Here is a 20,303-nt window from a genome sequence, read left to right on the forward strand (position 1 = left end):
AGTCTTTTGAAAATCTCTTTTTCCTCAGCTAAAGTGAGGAAATAGCTGTGAATTCATGAGCAGTAACTGCTTGTTCCAGAATTCGTGTATCATTCAGATGTGCCAGACAGTGGCTGACATGCACAAATATCAAATGTTAAGGAATCTTATTTGTGAAAAAGTTTGGTCTGATCAACATCAAGCTGTACTTTCTGAAATAAGAGAATATTATTTTGGCAGGTGGTGTGCTCTGAAGTGTGTAATTAGGCCAATAGTAATGGATTGCTATACCCTGAGTAGATTGAAGTTATGTACTCTATGTGTGTACTTGTTCATCTATTTGTGTAGTGGTATGTGTAGTGTGTTTGGATGGAGGGTTAATTTTAAGAACTTAAAGATGTGTGTCCTAAAGGCTAAGATACTTTGTAATTTATATTGATTCTTTTCCTTATCACTGAGGGCAAGTGCATTCATCCCGTAGGGTCATCAAATACAGAAAAACAGGAGAAAGTCCAAGATAAATATTGATGTTAAGTGCACAAAGACCGGTTTGTGGTGTGGATATCAAATGTAGCCCTATTTTTAATTTTGATGACTAGCGTTTTCTAAGCATTAACCTGTTTTTGTGTTTTCTTTTTATTCACCTTGAAGGATGACATGGAGCCAGCCACATGAAGAGTGCAGGAAGAGTGTTTTAGATGTAGGAAAAGCAAGTGCTTAGATGCTGCCATGTGAAAGAACTTGGCACACTAGAGGCACTAACAGGAGGCAGAGTGGCTGGGACTTAGTAGTGCTCAAGGGTGAGAAAGGTCGGGATGGAGGATCAGGAGAGGTGTTCATGGTCTAGAATATGCAAGGTCATGGCAAAAACTTTGGGTTTTATTAAAGAGTACTGGGAAATCATTGAACACGTTCTTAACTTATTATTTTGAAATAATTTTAAAGTTCCAGAAAAATTACAAGGATAGTACAAAAGTCTCCCATATACCATTTACTCAGATTCATCAGTGTTACTACACTCTGCTATATTTTATCATTCTCTCTATATAATTAAAAAGAAATTTGAGAGTATATTGTATACATTCAATAGTATGGTATCTAAGAACCAAAGATATTCTTTTATATAACGAGAGTAGAGTTATCAAATTTAGAACATTTAACATTGATACAATACTTTTTTCTAATGTACAATCCATATTCCATTTTTTTCCATTGTCTCAATAATGTTCTTTTATCCCTTTTCCTTCTTATTTTTAATGTATAGGATCTAGTTTAGGATCACATATTGCCTTTAGTTGTCATATCTTTTTAGCCTTTTAAAATCTGGAACTGTTTCCCATCTTTTCTTTTCCATGGCATTGGCATTTTTGAATACTGTGTAAACGATGCTGTGTCCTTCTGAGACTGTGACATCTGGAGGCATTGTTGTCCATCTTGCCCCTCACTGCGGATTCTAGTTTTGATCATCTAGTCAAGGTGTTGTCTGTTTTCTCTGCTCTATAGTGATCATTTGCCTTTTGTAACTAACAACATTTTGGGGAAGATACTGTGAAACCATACAAATACCCTGCTCATGAAGCTCACTACCCCCAAGTTTTCACTGTTATAACTACAAAATCATGATTTTTCCAACTCTACCATTCCCTTCACATTTATTAGTGGCAAAAGATATAAACATATGTGGAAATGACAGTTAAGCTCTCAATCAGGAATATTGAAAGGATAAATGAGATTCTAATTTGAACTTATTTTCTAAGGGAACTCCCAGTTAATACATCTTTTATATTGGCAATATACTTATATCTCACATGATACGTGAGTTTTTCTAAAATTGAAAAAAGAGTAACAATTTAAAATAGTATATGGCCAAATTAAGTTTGGAATATTTTTAAATGCTTTTTATTGAGATATAATTTACATGCCATAAAATTCACTCTTTTAAAGTGTACAAGTCAGTAGTTTTTATTATATTCATAAAGTTATGTAACCATAACCACCATCTAATGCTAGTATACTTTCTTCACCCCAAAAAGAAGCCTATATTGACTCATAATATAGAAGCCTATAATGACTCATAATATTCATTATGAGTCATTCTTCCAAAGCCCCGGCCCCTGTAATACAAAAACATTACTGTTTGTATCTATGGGTTTACCTATTCTGGATATTTCATATAAATGGAATCATACCATGTGGCTTCTCTCACTTAGCATAATGTTTCCAAGGTTTCATTCATGTCATATCACATCCAGTCCTGGAATTTTTTTGGTGCTTACTAAGACCAGTGAATTTTTAGTGTTTTTGCCTTCTTACATATATTCTGAAGGTAAACTACTTTTTGTAAGTTGCTGAAAATAAACTGTAGTATTTATTTTAAAAATTTTTATGTTTTAATTATTGATACGTAATGGTTGTATATGTTTATAGGGTACATGTGATGTTTTGGTATAAGCATAAAATATGAATTAATCCAATCAGAGTAATTGGGGTATCCATTACCTCATTTTTCATTTTTCATTTCTTTGTGTTTGGAACATTACAATTCCACTCTTTTAGTTATTTTAAAGTACCGTGTTTCCTCGAAAATAAGACAGGGTCTTATATTTATTTTTCCTCAAGAAGACACTCTAGGGCTTATTTTCAGGGGATGTGTTATTTTTTTTAAGTACAGTACAACAATCTACATTTATTCAAATATAGTTAGGTCGTCGTCGTCTTCTGGAACATCATCATAACTCTCCAAACCCCGAATTCCATCCCGAATTTCTCATGACTCTATTTCCTTTAGAATCATTGGCCCCAGTCTCTCATGTCGAGCAATAGAGCTCTCATGGGGCAGATGAGAAGGGCTGCTTGTCTTCTTTACCGCTCTGCCATGAAATGCATGGGTTCCACAGATATGCTGCCTAGCCACACTAGGTCTTATGTTCGTGGGAGGATTTATATTGCGCAAATGCTTAGAAATCCTGCTAGGGCTTATTTTATGGATAGGTCTTATTTTGGGGGAAACGCAGTATACTCTAACTTATTATTGATTATAATCACTTTGTTGCACTATCAAATATTCTATCTAACTCTATTTTTGTACCCATTGTAAACTGTATTAATTAGTGAGAGTGATTTAGTTGTTTATCATTTCTATATAAATTTTGTTATTACATTTACTATTCCTTTTCTTTTTTCTGAGACAGGGTCTTGCTGTATTTCCTAGGCTAGAGTGTAGTGGTGCCATTATAGCTCAACATCCTGGGCTCAAGCGATCCTCCTGCCTTAGCCTCCCCAGTAGCTAGGACTATAGGCAGGTGCCACCATGCCCAGCTAATTTTTCTATTTTTTGTTAGAGATGGGGTTTCTCTGTGTTACTCAGGCTGGTTTTAAACTCCTGGCTTTGAGCAGTCCTCCTGCCTTGGCCTCCCAAATTGCTAGGATTACAAGCATGAGCCACCAGGCCCAGCCCTACATTTACTATTTCTAAATGAGGTTGCTTAGAATCTTCTAAGTCTTAAAAAAAAAAAAAAATTGACCATCAGCTATTATCATATGGTTTTGTTGTCAAAGTGAGCATTTTGCTTTTGGGGACTGATTATTTCAATAATTGAATATATTATTTAAAGTGATCCCCTGAGGTATACATATTTGGCTTTATTTAGCATAAAGTAAGCATGACACCGTTATTAAATCATTTGTACTACACAATCAAGCTGCCATAAGGGATTAGAACCAGTGGAATACATTAATATATTTTATTTTGCTGAAGTTACAAAAAATTAAATACTCAGCCACCGTTTCTGGGCAGAACATATCATATATAAGCTTTTTTTGGGAAGTGGTCTTTATAATTGTTTTTGAAAGCAGGAGTTGAACAGACTGAATTACAGAAATTACCTTATATATACTTAGGTTTAATTTACTGATACCCTATTTTGGGAGTTGGTCAGGACCTTCTCTAAGAATTGCATGTAAGTTTTGGACTTTCTCCTAGAAAATGTACACACATATATGTACTAAATTTTACATATAATTTCAGAGGTCGTGTAGAAATCTTTGTAGAAAAATCAGGAGAAAGAAGATGGGAAAGAATGTAGTATTAGTGTCAGATCCACTCCTGAAAAAGCCCAGCAGAGTTAAGGATAAAAAAGAAGCTAGGGCAGTAATTCAGAAAGCATAGCCAATAATACTTTCCAAGGGCCATCTGTCTCTTTGCAGTTCGATTCTTTCCATCTAGATGCATGTTTTGCTTCTGTTTTCATTTCCTCTTTTTTCTCTCCCACCTAGGAAACTCTTTGTTTACAATTTATGGTTCTAATCACTTGGGACTTGCACCTGATATTTATAGTCAGACCTGAAGAATAAGCTATACACATTGTACAGTCTTCCAGTTAGCAATAGCCACTAGAAAATGCTTTATAAGTTCTTCTAAATTTAGATGTTTAATTTAAAAATTGGTATTGTAGTCTTCTGATAAATGTCTTTAAGACCACAAAAATGTTGCAATTTTGGCCTTATTAGCCTATTTAGCTCTAGAGTTTTTTGTTTGTTTTGTGATCATGGCCTATAACTTAATAGAAGAAAGGCTTTGGATCCCTAAGAACTTTTATGTTTCCCTCTACCTATTACCTTATGCCTAAAATAGTTCCCAGACTTCTGACACTGACAGACACCTTTGCATTAAAACTCTGGCTCTCAAAACAGGGATCTTGGGAAAGGTTCAGTATGAGGGCAGAATTGTTGTAATATGAAGTATATTTTCAAAGGATCTTATATTCTCCCTATCTGTCTTATAGATTCAAACAATGTACTCAGTCAAAAATGTCAAAATGGAAATCACTTTTGCTCCAAGTCTTTTTCTAGAAACTTGTGTAGAAAGGATAAAAATGCATTTTTCTTAAAATTATGCCATAGGATATATGGCATTTTACAACTATTGTTTAATTTTTCTTTTTGACTCATTTTTTCCTTTTTAATAGTAATATTCATGGTGGAATCTTCATCATAATTTTTTATTATGCATCTTTTAACTTAAAATCTTAAATTTAAAAATAAAATTTTTTTTTAGCTCTTAACCAGCTCTTTCAAATCAAAATTCAGAGCAGGTAGAGAAATGCTTTTAAAGCGCATATTTGATATAGTAAGTGCTACGCTTTGCTTGTGAAAGCACCAGGGTCACAGCTGCAAACATGAAAATGCATAGTAACTGCAGGCATTGTTTCCTCACACAGAAAAGGCAATCTGTGTCTGTCACTGAATTTATGATGTAAATCAAATCATAGCTTTCCTGTATTCAGAGATGTAGCAAGAAGGTTGAGGTGACCTAAAGGTTACAAATAACTTTTGATTTCTGATTTGCCTACCACAAGACTAATTTTTTTTACCCCCTCATTTCTATTAAGATTGATGTATTTATGCTTGGAAAGGTGAATCCAGTTACATAATTTATCATTGTCTCTGTGTTAGTCTGGTGGAACCATGCATTTATCATTCATTCCTTCCCGCTCCATTCTGTTAAGATGATGCATATACTGCACTGCTCTGTGTTGCTGACAATATTAGTAAAGGGTGGGTGGCCCTGAAGTATTAGGTACCAACTCCATGTGCTTCCTCTGTGCTTTTATTCTCTGCACGGTGTTGACTTTGGGACAATGTGCTAGAGGGACTAAGATAAATTTCATGATCCAGTTTATTCTGTCATTTGTGACAACATGAGTGAACCAGTTTAAGACTTTAAAGAGGTGGTTTGGGGAAAGTGTGTGTGTGTGTGTGTGTGATAATTACATTTATGGTAGACGTTCATTTGGCACTGAAAGGGAAACAAAAAGATTAAGAAGACCCAGCTGACAAGCTGCTTATGCTGTAATTTAAGAAACCCATCCTCATGATAATCGTAATAGTACTATGTTTGTTAGGTATTAATGTTAAATGAATTACTTAAAATTGCAATTAAAACATTTGCAAATTGTGAAATGTTAAAGTGCCAAAAAATGTACAACAAATTGGTTCATCTATGGCAGAAAAAAAATTGCACAGTAAAGGAGATATTAGAGGCACTAGAGGCCAGTGAAGGGTGACCTGGTTGCCTGGTTTGTATTGATTTTGGTCGTTAGAAACAATGTTATTCTCTTTTAAAGAGAAAGCAGAATCTATTGGATATCTCAGGAGTTAGGAAATTCTGATTTAAAAATTTCTGTGGGCTCTTTCTGGACATAGCATTTTACTTCCCTCTGAAATAAAAAAAAAATAGAGTGATATATCTCTTTGAGATAAAAATAGGAGACCTCTTTTCTGCTGCCTTAGATTTTATTAGACATTGGCCTTAGAGCCATTTAAGCTTGGAATAGAATTATTGATAGTTGAGAGCTGCTGTCTTTACTGCTTTTTGCCTTTATAGGGTTTGTTTCCCCCTCTAGTCCTGAGCGAATACTAAGGTTAGGGCTCTAATGGAAAGCTTGGATGATATAACATTTACTCCGGAAGGTACTTAGTCTGATCTCCTCATTTTATAGATGAAGAAACTTTGGCCAATAGAAGTTAATTCTCTTGCCTGAGATCACATGATTTGTTGCAGAGCTAGAATGTGTATTTGGAATTCTTAACTTTTAACTCAGTGCTTCCCCCTCAGCTATTTCATCTCCCATCTCCACTCCTATTTTTTTTTGAGAGACTGAAATGGCCACATAATAGTAAATCATTCTGATGATGCTGTGTAGCCACTGTTTATATAAATAATAATAATGATAATGCGCCACATTTGTATTTACTTTTTCAAAACTTACGTGGCTTATTGTCTGCCGCTATTAGTTTTACACGTGACCAAGTTGATTGTATGGTCAGCCAATCTATCATTATGAATAAAGGGTTGTAGTCAACTTATTCTTAGTGACTTGAATAGTAGGTTTAGGGATAATTGAAATCTTAAAGTCATAACCCATGTTATGTTTTGGTATTCTTCATACCACATTCTCTTTTGTTTGATCAATAGCTCCTCTAATTTAAACGTGTTGACTTGTTTAAATTGTGGATCCTTTCATTTACCTTGAAATTTCTCAGTTGAATGTACTTGAAAGAAGTGGAATGGCTAACAAGCAGTGAGAGGAAGAAAGAAATGTCTTGAATAATCCATAAAAGTAATAATCAATCCGTGAATACATCAAGAGTGAACTATGCTTAGCCTCATAACATTTTAAATGCTCTAATTATAATATTTTAAATAGAAAAAATAACTCTATCTTCTGTCATATCCAAATTAGCATGTATATTATTATACTTAATGCCATTTATTTTGGAACAAGATTTTATATTTTGCAAAGGAATAATTTTACATTTGTTTTCCATTTTAAGTCCTCTATTTTCTACTGTGTTGTGTTACTCTTGTGCATCCAATGTTAATATTTGATAACTATATTTCCATAAGAAATTTAAAATTTTGATCATGATTGATCACTTTTAGTTCAGTGTAAGGAAAGGGGAAGGTAGAATGATAGTTTTTTTGGAACAACTCAGGACTGATACCACGCTTTAGTCAGTGTTGTGTTTCCCATAGGATTTGCCATTTATTTCTAGGGGCAATTTTGTCCTTCAGGGGACATTTGGTAAGGTCTGGAGACTTTTTTTTTTTTTTTTTTTTTTTTTTGAGACAGAGTCTTGCTTTGTCACCCAAGCTGGAGTGCAGTGGTGCTATCATAGCCCACTGCAGTCCTGAACTCCTAGACTCCAGTGATCCTCCCATCTCAGTCTCCCAAGTAGCTTGGGCTACAGATATGCGCCATCACACCTGGCTAATTTTTATGTTTTTTTTTTATAGAGACGAGGTCTTGCGGTATTTCCCAGGCTGGTCTCAAAATCCTGGCCTCAGGTGATCCTCCTGCCCCAGCCTCCCAAACTGCTGGGATTACAAGTGTGAGCCACCGTGCTTGGCTGTCTAGAGACATTTTTGATTGTCATGATTAGGGGGAATACTACTAGCATCTAGTGGGTAGATGCCAGGGATTCTGCTGCACATCCTATAATGCATAGGACAGCCCACAATAAAGAATTATATGCCCAAAATGTCCATAGTGCTAAGACTGAGAAACTTTTCATGCATGGGCAGTTGCACAGTTAAGTTTATTGAATTAAAAAAATACACCCATTCTATTACTTAAGCATAATGTTTTATATTATTTTATATATGTATTCATATAACAGTATTCATAAGGGAGAATTTAGCTCTTTGCTTCATTATGATTAGAGTATTAAATAAAATTTTGGCAATTATAATTGATTTTAGGTTAGTTGTATTTAGTTGAAATAATATAATGTTAGCAATCAAATTCTAATCAATAGGAAGGTTCGCTGTTCTCATTTTGTGCCTCTCTCTCAAGGTTTTCATCTTGGAGTCAATATTGTATTGACTCCTTATTCCTTACAATATTGTCACTTGGATCTGACATAATTATCTGGAAAAATTGATTATCCATATGTCTAAATCACTAATTAATCTGGATAATCCCTATCCTACTGTATTCTACTTAATTTCATTTTTAGAGTTGAAGTCTGAGATACTAGAGTCTGCTGAATCCAACAGCTAGCAAAACAGGCCTTCAGCATCATGAACAAAGCTATCATGGTTCCCTCAATCAAGTGGAGTAGCAGTAAATGACAATAGAGTTGTTTGCCATATGTTCATCATGTCTATGCCCACTTTAAAATTACTATCTCTCATTTCTGTTGATCTGATTTAATTTGGATAAAACTGTATGTTTTAAAAAGGAGATAGAGCCTCAGCAGTTTTTTGGGTGAGGGGTGGGAGGGGGAGAGGGGATGACATATAGGGAAGAATATTGCAAAGCACTTCATTGCCTTATGATCACACAGAAACTTTGTGGTAACTTGTTGGATTTTCTTCTTAAATAGTCATAAATGCCACCATTAACTGGAGGATGTCAGTATGGTGCTTATCGGAAGAAGAAAGTATAGATAAAATAATTGCAGGTGCTATTCCTTCATTTTTATTTGGTGATTTTAATTGAAGATGGCCTGTTGGACTTTGCATCTAAGAAGTTCATCTGATATCACATAGTTGAGAGGTTTTTAGGATTTGTGTTATTTGTTTCTTAATGTTTGTGGCAACCAGAGTGAAAGTAAATTTTAGATAGATTTGACTGCCAAAGGATTTGGAATTTGGAAACATGATTTTGATGTGAATTTTTGAGTTTTGGCACAGAAAGTTGCTTGGAGTGATCCCTTAGCAATGATAGCAATCGATCTGTCAGAAATAGCCCGTGCTTTAACAAACAGGGGGCTGCCAGCATGTGAAGTTAGCGCGTGATAGATTAGGTGAGGTTGAAAAGGATTAACAAGATGGTGTTAGAAGACCTAGAAACTGTGTGGTAGTGTCGGAGAGGTGTTTTACATGAGTGTTTCAATATGATAGATCTACCGTACTTTTCTGTTTTTAAAGAAAAAGAGAATTTCCCATCCCCGAGCTCCTTCTTCAGTAGTTTTTACTTGCAGGGGTTCTGGAACCTGGAAACACGTTAAAAGTTACCTGTGGAGTTTTTAAAAATTGCTAATGCATAAACCCCATTCCTGGCACCTTTAAGATCACTGAGACCTGGGCATTGGTGTTGTTAAGAGCTTCACAGAAAATCTAACATGCAACCAAGGTTGAGAACCACTGCTGTGTGGTTCTGTGTGCATTGGACTTTCCTGCAGGGCTGTTTATCAGGTCTGGACTGACACCTGAGAATTTGCATTTATAACAAGTTCCCAGGTGATGCTGATGTTGCTGGTACAGAGATCACACATTGAGACTTTGAGAACCATCAAGAAAGTAGTCTTAAAAAAATCATTTGGGTGTAAGTGATCTTATCTTTTAAAAAGATAAGTCATTGCTAGAGATATATTATTGGGTTAAAAAATTGACATTAAAGAATAGCATGTATATGGTTTATTTTATGCGAAAAAGATTGATATTTCTGTATTATTTTACAGAATTTGAATTATTTGAATTTTTTTACGATGAGCATTTTAAATTTAAAAATTTTCTTGAAGGAAAAATCCACATAAATTATAACTAAAGACTTTGTATAGTAATTCATAGTTTAAAAAGTTCATCAATTTACAGTAACTATTAGGTTTTTTGAACTATTTAAAACAGTTTGTAGTTGTGCTTTTTTTCATTATTAAAGCCCAATTCTTTGAGAGTCAAAGATTTCAGATCTTAGTTTGACATAGTAGTTTTAGATATCTTAATGGAAGTAACCCAGATAAAAAGATTAGTCCTCTTTTAACAGAAATTTTATGCACTTTCTGTCTGAGAGAGTTTGTTGTTTGAGATGGGGGGAATATTTTTTTCCCCTCATCTTAAATATGCTGGAGGAATACAGACCTATACACTGAGAAGAGTGGAGTAAGTGGGAACAGAGAGGGAGAGACAGTGCTTACAAGCTGGAGCAATGTTAGAGGAACTGGAACCTTCCAGGCTTGGAAAGAGAGCAGCAAGAGGAGGTGGCCTGTTACCTCCGAAAGGGGAGGAATCCGGGGGATCGATACGAGAGCCGCTGGATTCAGGAGCTTGGCCAACGTCATGGAGCTGTTAAGTGGTAGAGTTTGTCCTCAAACTTGTGTCTCTGAGACTCCAGGGTTCATTTTCTTTTCTGCCAAAAAGTTAAGGGGGAAAGAAAAGTCAGTTCTAATGAACCAACACTGCAACACGTGCAGCAAGTGATGATTTTGTGACAATTGTGAATCCTGAAAAAAGTCTCTAGAAGGTGTTGGCTTTTTTGCTGCTGTGTTTGGGTATTGAGAATGTGTAGTCCTGAAACAACAGCTTCCCTTATGATTTTCTGTGTTTTTCAGAAACCATCCTCAGCCTTTGATCACTGTGCTTGAACACAGACCTGATTGCTGGCCAGTACTTTTACAGCAGCTGACAGCTTTTTTCCAGCAATGTCCTGAAAGGTAATGTAAAATAAAATAAATATGGGGAACAGAGTGGTATATGCTAATTTTAGAGCTAATTTTTCTTTTTTCTGCCTGCTTTGACTATAACGTTTTCTCCTGAAGAAAAGAAATGTCCTAGAGTGGGTTGCAGTTTTCTATTTTCTTTTTAAAAGTAAGAGAAAAAAATATGCCAGATTATTGGTTGTCGAAATATTGACTATGAGAAAAGCTCTTATGAAAGAAGTTAGACATTGATTAATGGTTAGGAAAGTTGATTAGAAATATTCAGTAAACTTCTATAAATTACATAAAAGGGTATAGGTTCTTCCCCCTGGAAACTGGTTAGTGAGTTAATCTCTCCATTAGAAACTTGCCAATTGGGATCAAGCAATACTGCCAAGTGGGACCAGATAACCACCGTATGTGCAGTTAGTTTAGCTTCACCAAGGCCTCCTGATGGTCCTGAAATGACACTATATCTTCATGCTAGCATTGGGCATTATTTTATAATTAAGTTCTGCATTCATTAATTGAAGGCCTGTGATGTTAATACTTCGTGTTGACCTTTCAGGAACTGAGAATTATTTAAATCGATAATGATATCATAGACTTTAGGCCTGGATACTTTGAGGTTACCAGTCTATGACACAGTTTTTCAGATGAAGGAACTAAGGAGAGCAACATTAAATGACTTAAGGATTCATGGCTACCTAGTGATGAAATTAGGCCTAAAGCCTCAAGTTTTTGACTGTTAATCTAGGTCTTTTTCTACTACTATTCCTTACTCTCATGGTGAACATAAATATAAAAGACTTTTGTATAGATATATTGTCAATTGGTTACATTTTTAAACATTCTTAATCACTTTGGGATTTCAGATCATCTCTTTTGTTTTTTTTAAATTTTTTTTTTATTTCAGCATATTATGGGGGTATAAATATTAAGGTTACATATATTGCCCATGCCCCCTCTCCCCCCTCGAGTCAGAGCTTCAAGGGTGACCATCCCCCAAACGTTGCACATCTCACTCATTATGTTTGTATATACCCATCCCCTCCTCCCCCCTCCCACTCGCCCGACACTCAATAAATGTTTTTCCTATATGTCCACTTAGGTGTTGATCCGTTAATACCAATTTGCTGGTGAGTACATGTGGTGCTTGTTTTTCATCTCTTTTATTATATTCTTTTTCTCCTTAAGCCCTGGCAATTTCATATCCCATTGAAGTGATAGTCATCAGATACCACATAGGAAATGCAGGATCTAAAACCAGGAGAGATTAAGCCAAGGAGATTTTTAAATAGTATTGACCCTAAGGAAGCTCATCATCATGCTCCTGATGTCAAATCATAATGGCACCATATAAATGTATTTCTTTAAGTGACCCTTATGTTTCACCTTCAGCATCTCAAGCTAGAAGAAAATTGATAAGCTATCCATGGATGCTGTTGACACCTGGATAGTATTTATTCTTTGGGGAATACATTATTGGAGTGAGATGGGGAAGAAATGTTTCTGAAATCTCTTCTAGAAACTACTTTTGCTTCATATTCTAACCCATACTTCATCTGATTCCTTCATCTACGAAGTTTTTCTTTGTTTACTAAAGTGGATAGTGTGATAAAAATATGTTTCAGTAACAATTATGAACTCAAAAGTCGTCTTTTTGAGTTTTAAAGATTGTGTAAGTGCACAAGCTTATGATAAGAAAAATTCCTCCAGGCCGTGAGCTCCATGAGAGCAGGAACTTAATCTGTTTTGGTTTCCTGCTTTGTTTCCAGCACATACATGAGTGACTGGTATACAGTAGGTGGTCAATAAATTTTGCCACATGAATGAATGAATGAATAAAATTAAATTTTATTGATTTGGTAGCTTTAACATTTTTATTAATGTTAATGGCATTTTGAAATCACATTGCTGTGGAATGTATGGTATTATTAAATTACGTTGCCAGCCATAATTCAATTGCCATTTCTTACATGAAGTAATTGTACTTTATATCCTCCTTTTGGCAGTTTTCACTTTCTGTCCTCTAGTTCAGGAGCATAACTGACTGTCCCTGTCATAATGTATGCTTCCTGAGCAGAGATAATGCCTGGTTCATCTTTGTATCTTATGTATCATTTTTATATGTAATAAATGTGAAAAACATTAAGATAAAATTATGACAATTGATTCATGCTAGTTATAAAACTATAACTTAGTGTAACTGGATTAATTGAATGATTGGGCATCTCTTTGAAGACTTAGTGTATATAGTTACTGGTGTCTTAGCAGTAAAACAGAAATCCGTGGTCCATGCCCTCATTTGGCTTATGGTCTGGCAGGGGATATGGATATTAAATAGGTAATGACAATAAAGGTATTAATTATATCATGCAAGGACATATTGGAGATCTGATCAAGGGTAGTCGTGAAGGAATGACCTCAGGAGGTCATTTTGAATCAGAGAACTGAAGAATGATAGAAATTAGGCAGGGGAAGGAACATGAAAGAAGCAGGGGAATATTACAGACAGAGGGAATAGCAAGTGAGAAGAAAGCCCAAATGTCTTGAAGACTTGAAAGTTTAGTGTAGTTTAGTGGAGAGTGAAGAAAAGCAAGAAATGAGGCTGGAAAGATAAGCAGAAGCCAGATTATGGTGGGTTTGTGAATTGGGCTAAATACTTTATCTTGTGAGCAAACTGTTGTAAGCTGGTTAATGACGTGATCATATTTTTAGTTTTGAACGTCATTTTGACATTTTAGTGTTTTTGGTCTAGGAGCTACCAGGATATAATGAAATCTAAGTAGATATGAAAGATTTGTATGGTATTCCTTCTTTGACTGGGAAAAGCTTAAGAGGAGGGCTTTGCCAAATTATTTTACTTCTCTGTCCATCAGTTTATGTGTCTGTGTAATGGGATGATAATATTTTTATTTCATAAGGTTGTAGTGAGGATCAAATGAGTTTAAAGACAGTGCAGTACTATGTACACTACAAGGGTTAACAAGTTAACAAGTAAATGTTAACTATCATCATAATCATCTTGCCATGTTTGTATGGATTTGTTTTATGTAGATCCTCATCTATAGAGTGTTTCCAAAAATGCATGACGATGTCATACTCCTAGAAGAGTAGATCTTGACATCTATAATTCTAAATAGATTGTGAGATGATTCTGATGTTCATCAAATATTGGTCCTGGAGATGTAGATGCTATTCTAATGTGCAAATAGAGATTCTCTTTGTCCTGAGCGTCCAGCTTATGGTATCCAGGTGTTTAGTCATTTTTCCCAGTGCACAAAAAACTGTTTGGTGTAGAGCTAGGCAGGTCCTAGTGAAGTAGAAGAATCATAAAAAGAAGTTACATTTGATGGTATGATAGTTTATGCTATGCTGTGAACAATAAGTTGATATTTGCTACTTACCTGCTTGATAGTATGTTTAATTCAGTGAATGGCTAACGTATTACATGACTTACAGGTCAGAAGTTTCCTGGATTCAAATAATGGCACCATTTCTATGGTATCTATATTGTGAACCATCCCAGTTACAAGAATATGCTAACCTCCGACTAGCCCTGCTGAAAGTCTTGCTTCAGCCCCAGGTTCTTTGTGACAAAGAACAACCATCAATATTGGAACAGCAGATACTTCAACTGTGTTGTGACATGGTTCCGTGTTTGCAGGTAGGGTATTCTATCCCCCTTCTCTAATATAGCATTGGCATCAAGAAGTGTTGATTATCATTATCGTACATAAAGTGGCTCTAGAACCCATGTGATTTGGCAAACTCAGACATGATCCTGGCTCTTGAAATGCTTATAATCTTTTGGAGAAGATAAAGGAACAAAATCTAGATTTAATATTAATATATACTATGTTAAGTAAAATCACAGAGACTATAAATCAGCATAGTCCACTTGAGGATTAGTAGAAATCAAAACTTTCCTCTGTTTAAAAAAGACTTATTAGGGAAAAGATTTTTGGGTTGAGTTTCTCTTTGTGCTAGACACTGGAAGAGTAATAAGAAAAAAAAAAGAAGACCTCTTTGTGCAAATTAAGAAAAGGTGTGTCTCTGGGCAGATATAGCTTTGAACATGCAAAGCTTGGGCAGCTAACACTGGCTAGCTTCCACTTTCCACATGCCCCCTGACAACATATGCAGTGGCCCTGAGGGATCCTTTTCTTGAAAAGCCTTTAGTATAGTAAATGAATTAGGACAAATATAAATTTGTATATAAATTCTTATAATTTAAAGTAGTTGGATGAAAGGTATAGATAAAATGCTGTGGGAGTTCAGGGGAGAGAGAAATCCAAGCTAATGTCTCTACAATTGCAGATTTAAAAAAAATTCTAGTTGCCAGTGTGTTGTGATTTTAATGTAGTGATTCATTTATCTGGCTATCCCATCCCATAATCGAGGTTTGCCATTTGCCTGGAATCTGAGCACCATGCTGCTTAGCTGATGGAGGGAATTTTTGAATATATTTCAGTCATCACTTGGGTTCACAGATGACCTGTTTTAAGTTTGTGTTACCAAAGAGTGACTAGAGTCCATCTTTCCTTTGCGACTCATAAATAAGCTTTCATGTAATCAAGGCAGAGAAAATTTAATTAAAATGAATTCTCCGGTGGCTTTTCCAAAACTTTTGTTTGGGCAATAAAGCAATGTATAGGCAGAACATATTGAAGTAGGGTACATTTTTTTCACACCATGCCTGTAGTACCCTGGTCTGTGCCCTTTGGAAATGTCTGCCTTCATCTTCATGAACCTGTAGATGAGCCTAAATACTTTGAGAAATGAGCTCTGTGGAGTATTTCTGGGAGTCTGTGGCTTGTTAATATAACTGAGATATGTGAGAAAAAAAGGGATACATCATCTGGAATTAGAGGAACTGGCGACATATACATTTAATCACTTTAACAAATAAGCCTTATTAGAATGAAGAATCTGAGACTTGGAAGGGGTTCTTAGAGGCAGTGTAATCCAGTTCTCCACTCATTATATGAGTGGAGCATTATATGAGCAGGTGTTTCTTATAGTCTGTAAAAGATGACTGTCTCACAACTAATTGAATATTTTAGTGATAGAAGCAACTATTTGTAAGGCAACTATTTTTTTTAAAGCAAGAACTTCTTATTGACCTTCATTTTTGTAATTGCCCATTAGTTTCTGTTCTTCTCAGAACAAAATAATCTTTTAAAAAATTCCATCTTTACCCTGTCTTGTCTTGTTTTTTCTCCCTTCCTTTCCATTATTTCCACCTCGCTCATTTTTTTTCCCTCATCACTTTCATTACTTCTCTATGTGAAGTGGTTTCCAGGCTTTTCACTGTGTTTTGCCAGGAATTCTTGTTTATTGGTGCTTACAATGTGCTACTATGAAATGTTCTTCTTGAAGCTGAACACAGTGCTATAGATGTAGTCTGACCTATACTGGGCATTGGGAAAGAAACACATGTTAATTAAAAAATTTTTTTTTAAGAAATAGCCATGCCACCCTCTTGACCTAAGATTTGAGAGTGGTCAGTGAAATTCCATTTTCTTATCCTGGTTGCTCTTCTATTTTATATTTGTAGAATTGTCTTTTTCATTTTAATTGTGAATCTTGTCATCTCATATATTATCCATTACCCATGGTCTATTTTTACACAAAGATAGAGAATTACTTCAAAATGATTCTAATTTAGAATTTTGATAATGTTAAACATTAGAGAACCTTTGATGATGCTGGCTTGCTGAAGTTGTCTTTTGAAGTTTTTTTATTATGGAAAATTTCAAGTATGTGCAAAAAATGTACTCAAGGAAATATGTTGTTAAACATTAGGCTTTATTTTGTTTTAAATCTGTCTCTTCTTGGTGGCCTTTAACTGTCCTACTGTGTATTTGCCAAAGAACAAAATTTAGCTGATGGACTGTGTTCACATTTATGTTTTATAACTTAATATATTCTGCTGTTTCTTCCCCTTGCTCTTTTAATATCTATTTTTCTCCTGTGTGCTAAGAACTAATTTTTTTTTTCCTTGTGTAACTTACAGTCATTTGGGTTATTATAATGATAACCCCTGGTAAAAGGTACAGCTGGTCAACCATAGGTTTTCCTCTTGATGAATTTAACAGACCCAAGGCTCCTGATTGAAGCAGATGGTTCATTGTTTGTAATCTCTGGGAAATGCCAATGTGTCTGCGAGCAGGGCCATATCCTTAATACCAACTCCAGAATTTTGATCAGAACAGCTGGGTTTGAATTGAATTGGGATTTTCCAGAGCACCTAAGTCCTTCCTATCTAATATTAATACATTAGCCTGTTGAGAAGACACCCTACCATTTGAATATGGTCTTTTATTACATCTGCCAAGTGTGGAAATAATGCTCTCAGTTAAGGCTGTCTGAGCAAGTATCTTGCAGATGAAGGGCTTGGCAGCATGTTAGAATAACATGATGACCCTTGACTACCAGGTATCTATGTTGGAAATGTAAAGAGTTCATTTGGAGAACTCAAAACCAGCCTTAATTTCTTTTAACACATTGGCACTGTAATTTGTCTTAAGACGTCTGCATTCAGAGAAGCTAGAAAAATAAATGAAAAGAATTTGTGCCAGCCACCAGTAACAAAAACAGTAGTGAATTGTATTTTGGTTAGTAACAAAAGGAGAAGGCAGAGTTGTATAGTTTAACCCTTATTGACTTAAATAACTTCATCTCCTTTAATATTTTATTGTTAAAAGCTTCTTGTATGCCTTAAAATTATCCTTTGATTTGTACATTATTTTAATATATAATGACTTTTTAAACAGATAAAAGATTTGATACAGACAACAGAAGTGATGCGATTTATTGAAGAAGTATATTTAAGCCTTTTGCGTCATCCTGTTTTCTGGAAAATTCAACTTACCAAGCTGACCCTTCAGCTGCTGTGTGTCTGTGAAGTTAGCTTAAAGATAACTGGGGAATGTTCATCTTTAATTCACCTTGTAGAGCACAGTGTTGAACTTCTGAAAGAGGTAAGGATAGTAAGAAATTTTAATGTGTCGGTTATCATTTAAGTGGGTCTTTCAGTAACTGGGTGGATACGCTCATTCAGTTAACATTATATATCAGAGGTGTTTTGATCTAATATCATTAGATCATACTACACATGTACTATTAGTAATATAATTTATTAAAAAAATGAATCATTAAAATACTATTTATAGCATTAATTAAGGATCTACCACTGTAGTTTTTAAAATTTATTTATTCATGCAGAACACAAGTATTGAACATTTACTATGTATCAGGCCCTAATGAATACATGGATGATAAGGTGCATTCTGGGACCTCAAGACACTTACAGACATGAAAATGAGTAATTGTAGTACAATAAGATAAGTGCTTTTATGGGAGAATATTTAAAGTGTAATGGGAACACAAGTTAACGGAAGTAGGGGTGAGTTGAGATTTGAAGACTGAATGGAGTTTGCCTGGTACGATGGTCTGGGAAAGGTATTCCAGCTGGAAGAATAGCATGTGCTCAAATTCAGAAACAGGAGAGAATAGGCAGGCATGGCCTGTTGAGAAAACAACAGGGTGTTGAATAGTGTTGCAGGATTCAGGTGTGGGAGTTGAGGTGGGGCCTCCCTCTCATGCCACACGAGGGAGTTTACATTTTATCTTCTAGGCAGTGGCATCCTGTTTACGCTTGATCTTAGCCAACAGGCCGAGAAGTGATAGTGGCATCCTGTTTAAGACCTTTCAGTAGACCTCATTTTTTTCTGTGTGGAAGATCTTTCTGCTGGGAGAGTGAAGGAGGGTTTGGGGCAGCACAGCACTAACAGGGCAGGAAGTGAGGAGGGTGTCTTAGTCAGTTAGGCCTGCCATAACAAAATACCACAGACTGGGTGGCTCAAACAACAGAAATTAGTCTCTCATATTTCTGGAGGTTGTGGAGCTCGGGGTGTTTGCTGATTTGGTTCCTGGTGAGGTCTTTCTTCCTGGCTTGCTGACAGCTGCCCTCTCGCTCTGTCCTCACAAGATGGAGAGAGTGTGAGCTCTCTGGTGTCTCTCCTTGTAAGGACACTGATCCAGTCGGCTCTGCCCTGATGACCCTGTTTAACCTTAATTACTTCCTTACTCCACATACAGTGACATTGGGAGTTAGGGCTTCAATATATAAATTTTTCAGGGACACAATTCAGCCGATAGCAAGGAGCTAATTAGGGAAGTGGAAATGGGAAAAGAGAGGCATAGAAGATGCCATCATTAGGGCTCTGTAGTTGATTAGATGGTCAAGGTTCTTAGTAGAGTCTCAGCTTTCTGTTTTGGGCTACTGGATGGGGCCATTCACTTTGAGAAATGGTAACTGATGTTGGAGGGAAGATGAATCATTTGGTTTTAGATATGCTTGGTTGGATATATGATTTTGAAATTCAGCATAGAGGCCTAGTCTAAAGGCATAGACTTATAGACATCTACTTTGGTGTAAGAGTTTTAACCATGGGATTGGATGACAGGGCTTGGCATGGAACTCCAGAGGTAATTTTGGAGTTTATGGATTAAAAGGAGTCTGAGAGAGTATGGCTAGGAGGATTATATGCAAGCTGAAGAACCAGAAGACATGAAAATCAAGGAAAGAAATATCTCAGTAAGGGGGAATGGTCAGCAGTGTCATGTTGTGGAGAGAGGGTGTAAAGTAAAGTTGGACAGTATTTTCAGTATGCAGCAAATAAAAGCTGATTGTTCGTGTTTGAGGAACCAGTTTCAGAAGAGTGATGGTGATGGGTAGGACATTGGAATAGGAATGGATGACAGATGAGGAAGTAGAGTGAATGTAGATTTTGGTGAAAGGTGGGAGCTGAGGAGGAAGGCTCGAGTAAGTCATTTGTTAATTTGTCAATCTCATGATTAGAACAATTCACATATACTGGGACTTTAGATAATATATATTGTATGTTATATATTTTATGTATAAGAGATAATACATAAAATTATGTATTTATATTATAAATGATAAAATCATGTATCAAACCTCTATTCAGATATATAATTTTTTTTTTTTTTTTTTTTTTTGAGACAGAGTCTCGCTTTGTTTTCCAGGCTAGAGTGAGTGCCGTGGCGTCAGCCTAGCTCACAGCAACCTCAAACTCCTGGGCTCAAGCGATCCTCCTGCCTCAGCCTCCCGAGTAGCTAGGACTACAGGCATGTGCCACCATGCCCGGCTAATTTTTTTATATATATATCAGTTGGCCAATTAATTTCTTTCTATTTATAGTAGAGACGGGGTCTCGCTCTTGCTCAGGCTGGTTTTGAACTCCTGACCTTGAGCAATCCGCCCGCCTCAGCCTCCCAAGAGCTAGGATTACAGGCGTGAGCCACAGCGCCCGGCTGAGATATATAATTTTACCTATCATAATTATACCTATTATATAATAGATATA

The 20,303-nt window shown here is 35.8% G+C and overlaps 1 protein-coding gene across 2 annotated transcripts in view; it reads left to right on the plus strand.

Moving 5' to 3' along the window:
- FOCAD (focadhesin) overlaps nt 1–20,303 on the plus strand; it is a 265,358-nt gene that overhangs the window by 53,625 nt on the left and 191,430 nt on the right. For both annotated transcript variants that reach the window (XM_076008775.1, XM_012769776.3), the window contains exons 6-8: nt 10,816–10,917; nt 14,368–14,572; nt 17,685–17,891. In XM_076008775.1, coding sequence (XP_075864890.1) covers nt 10,816–10,917; nt 14,368–14,572; nt 17,685–17,891 — 514 coding nt within the window. The remainder of the gene's footprint in view (nt 1–10,815; nt 10,918–14,367; nt 14,573–17,684; nt 17,892–20,303) is intronic.

Source organism: Microcebus murinus, chromosome 12 (genome assembly GCF_040939455.1).
Source record: "Microcebus murinus isolate Inina chromosome 12, M.murinus_Inina_mat1.0, whole genome shotgun sequence".
NCBI classification, from domain to species: Eukaryota; Metazoa; Chordata; class Mammalia; order Primates; family Cheirogaleidae; genus Microcebus; species Microcebus murinus.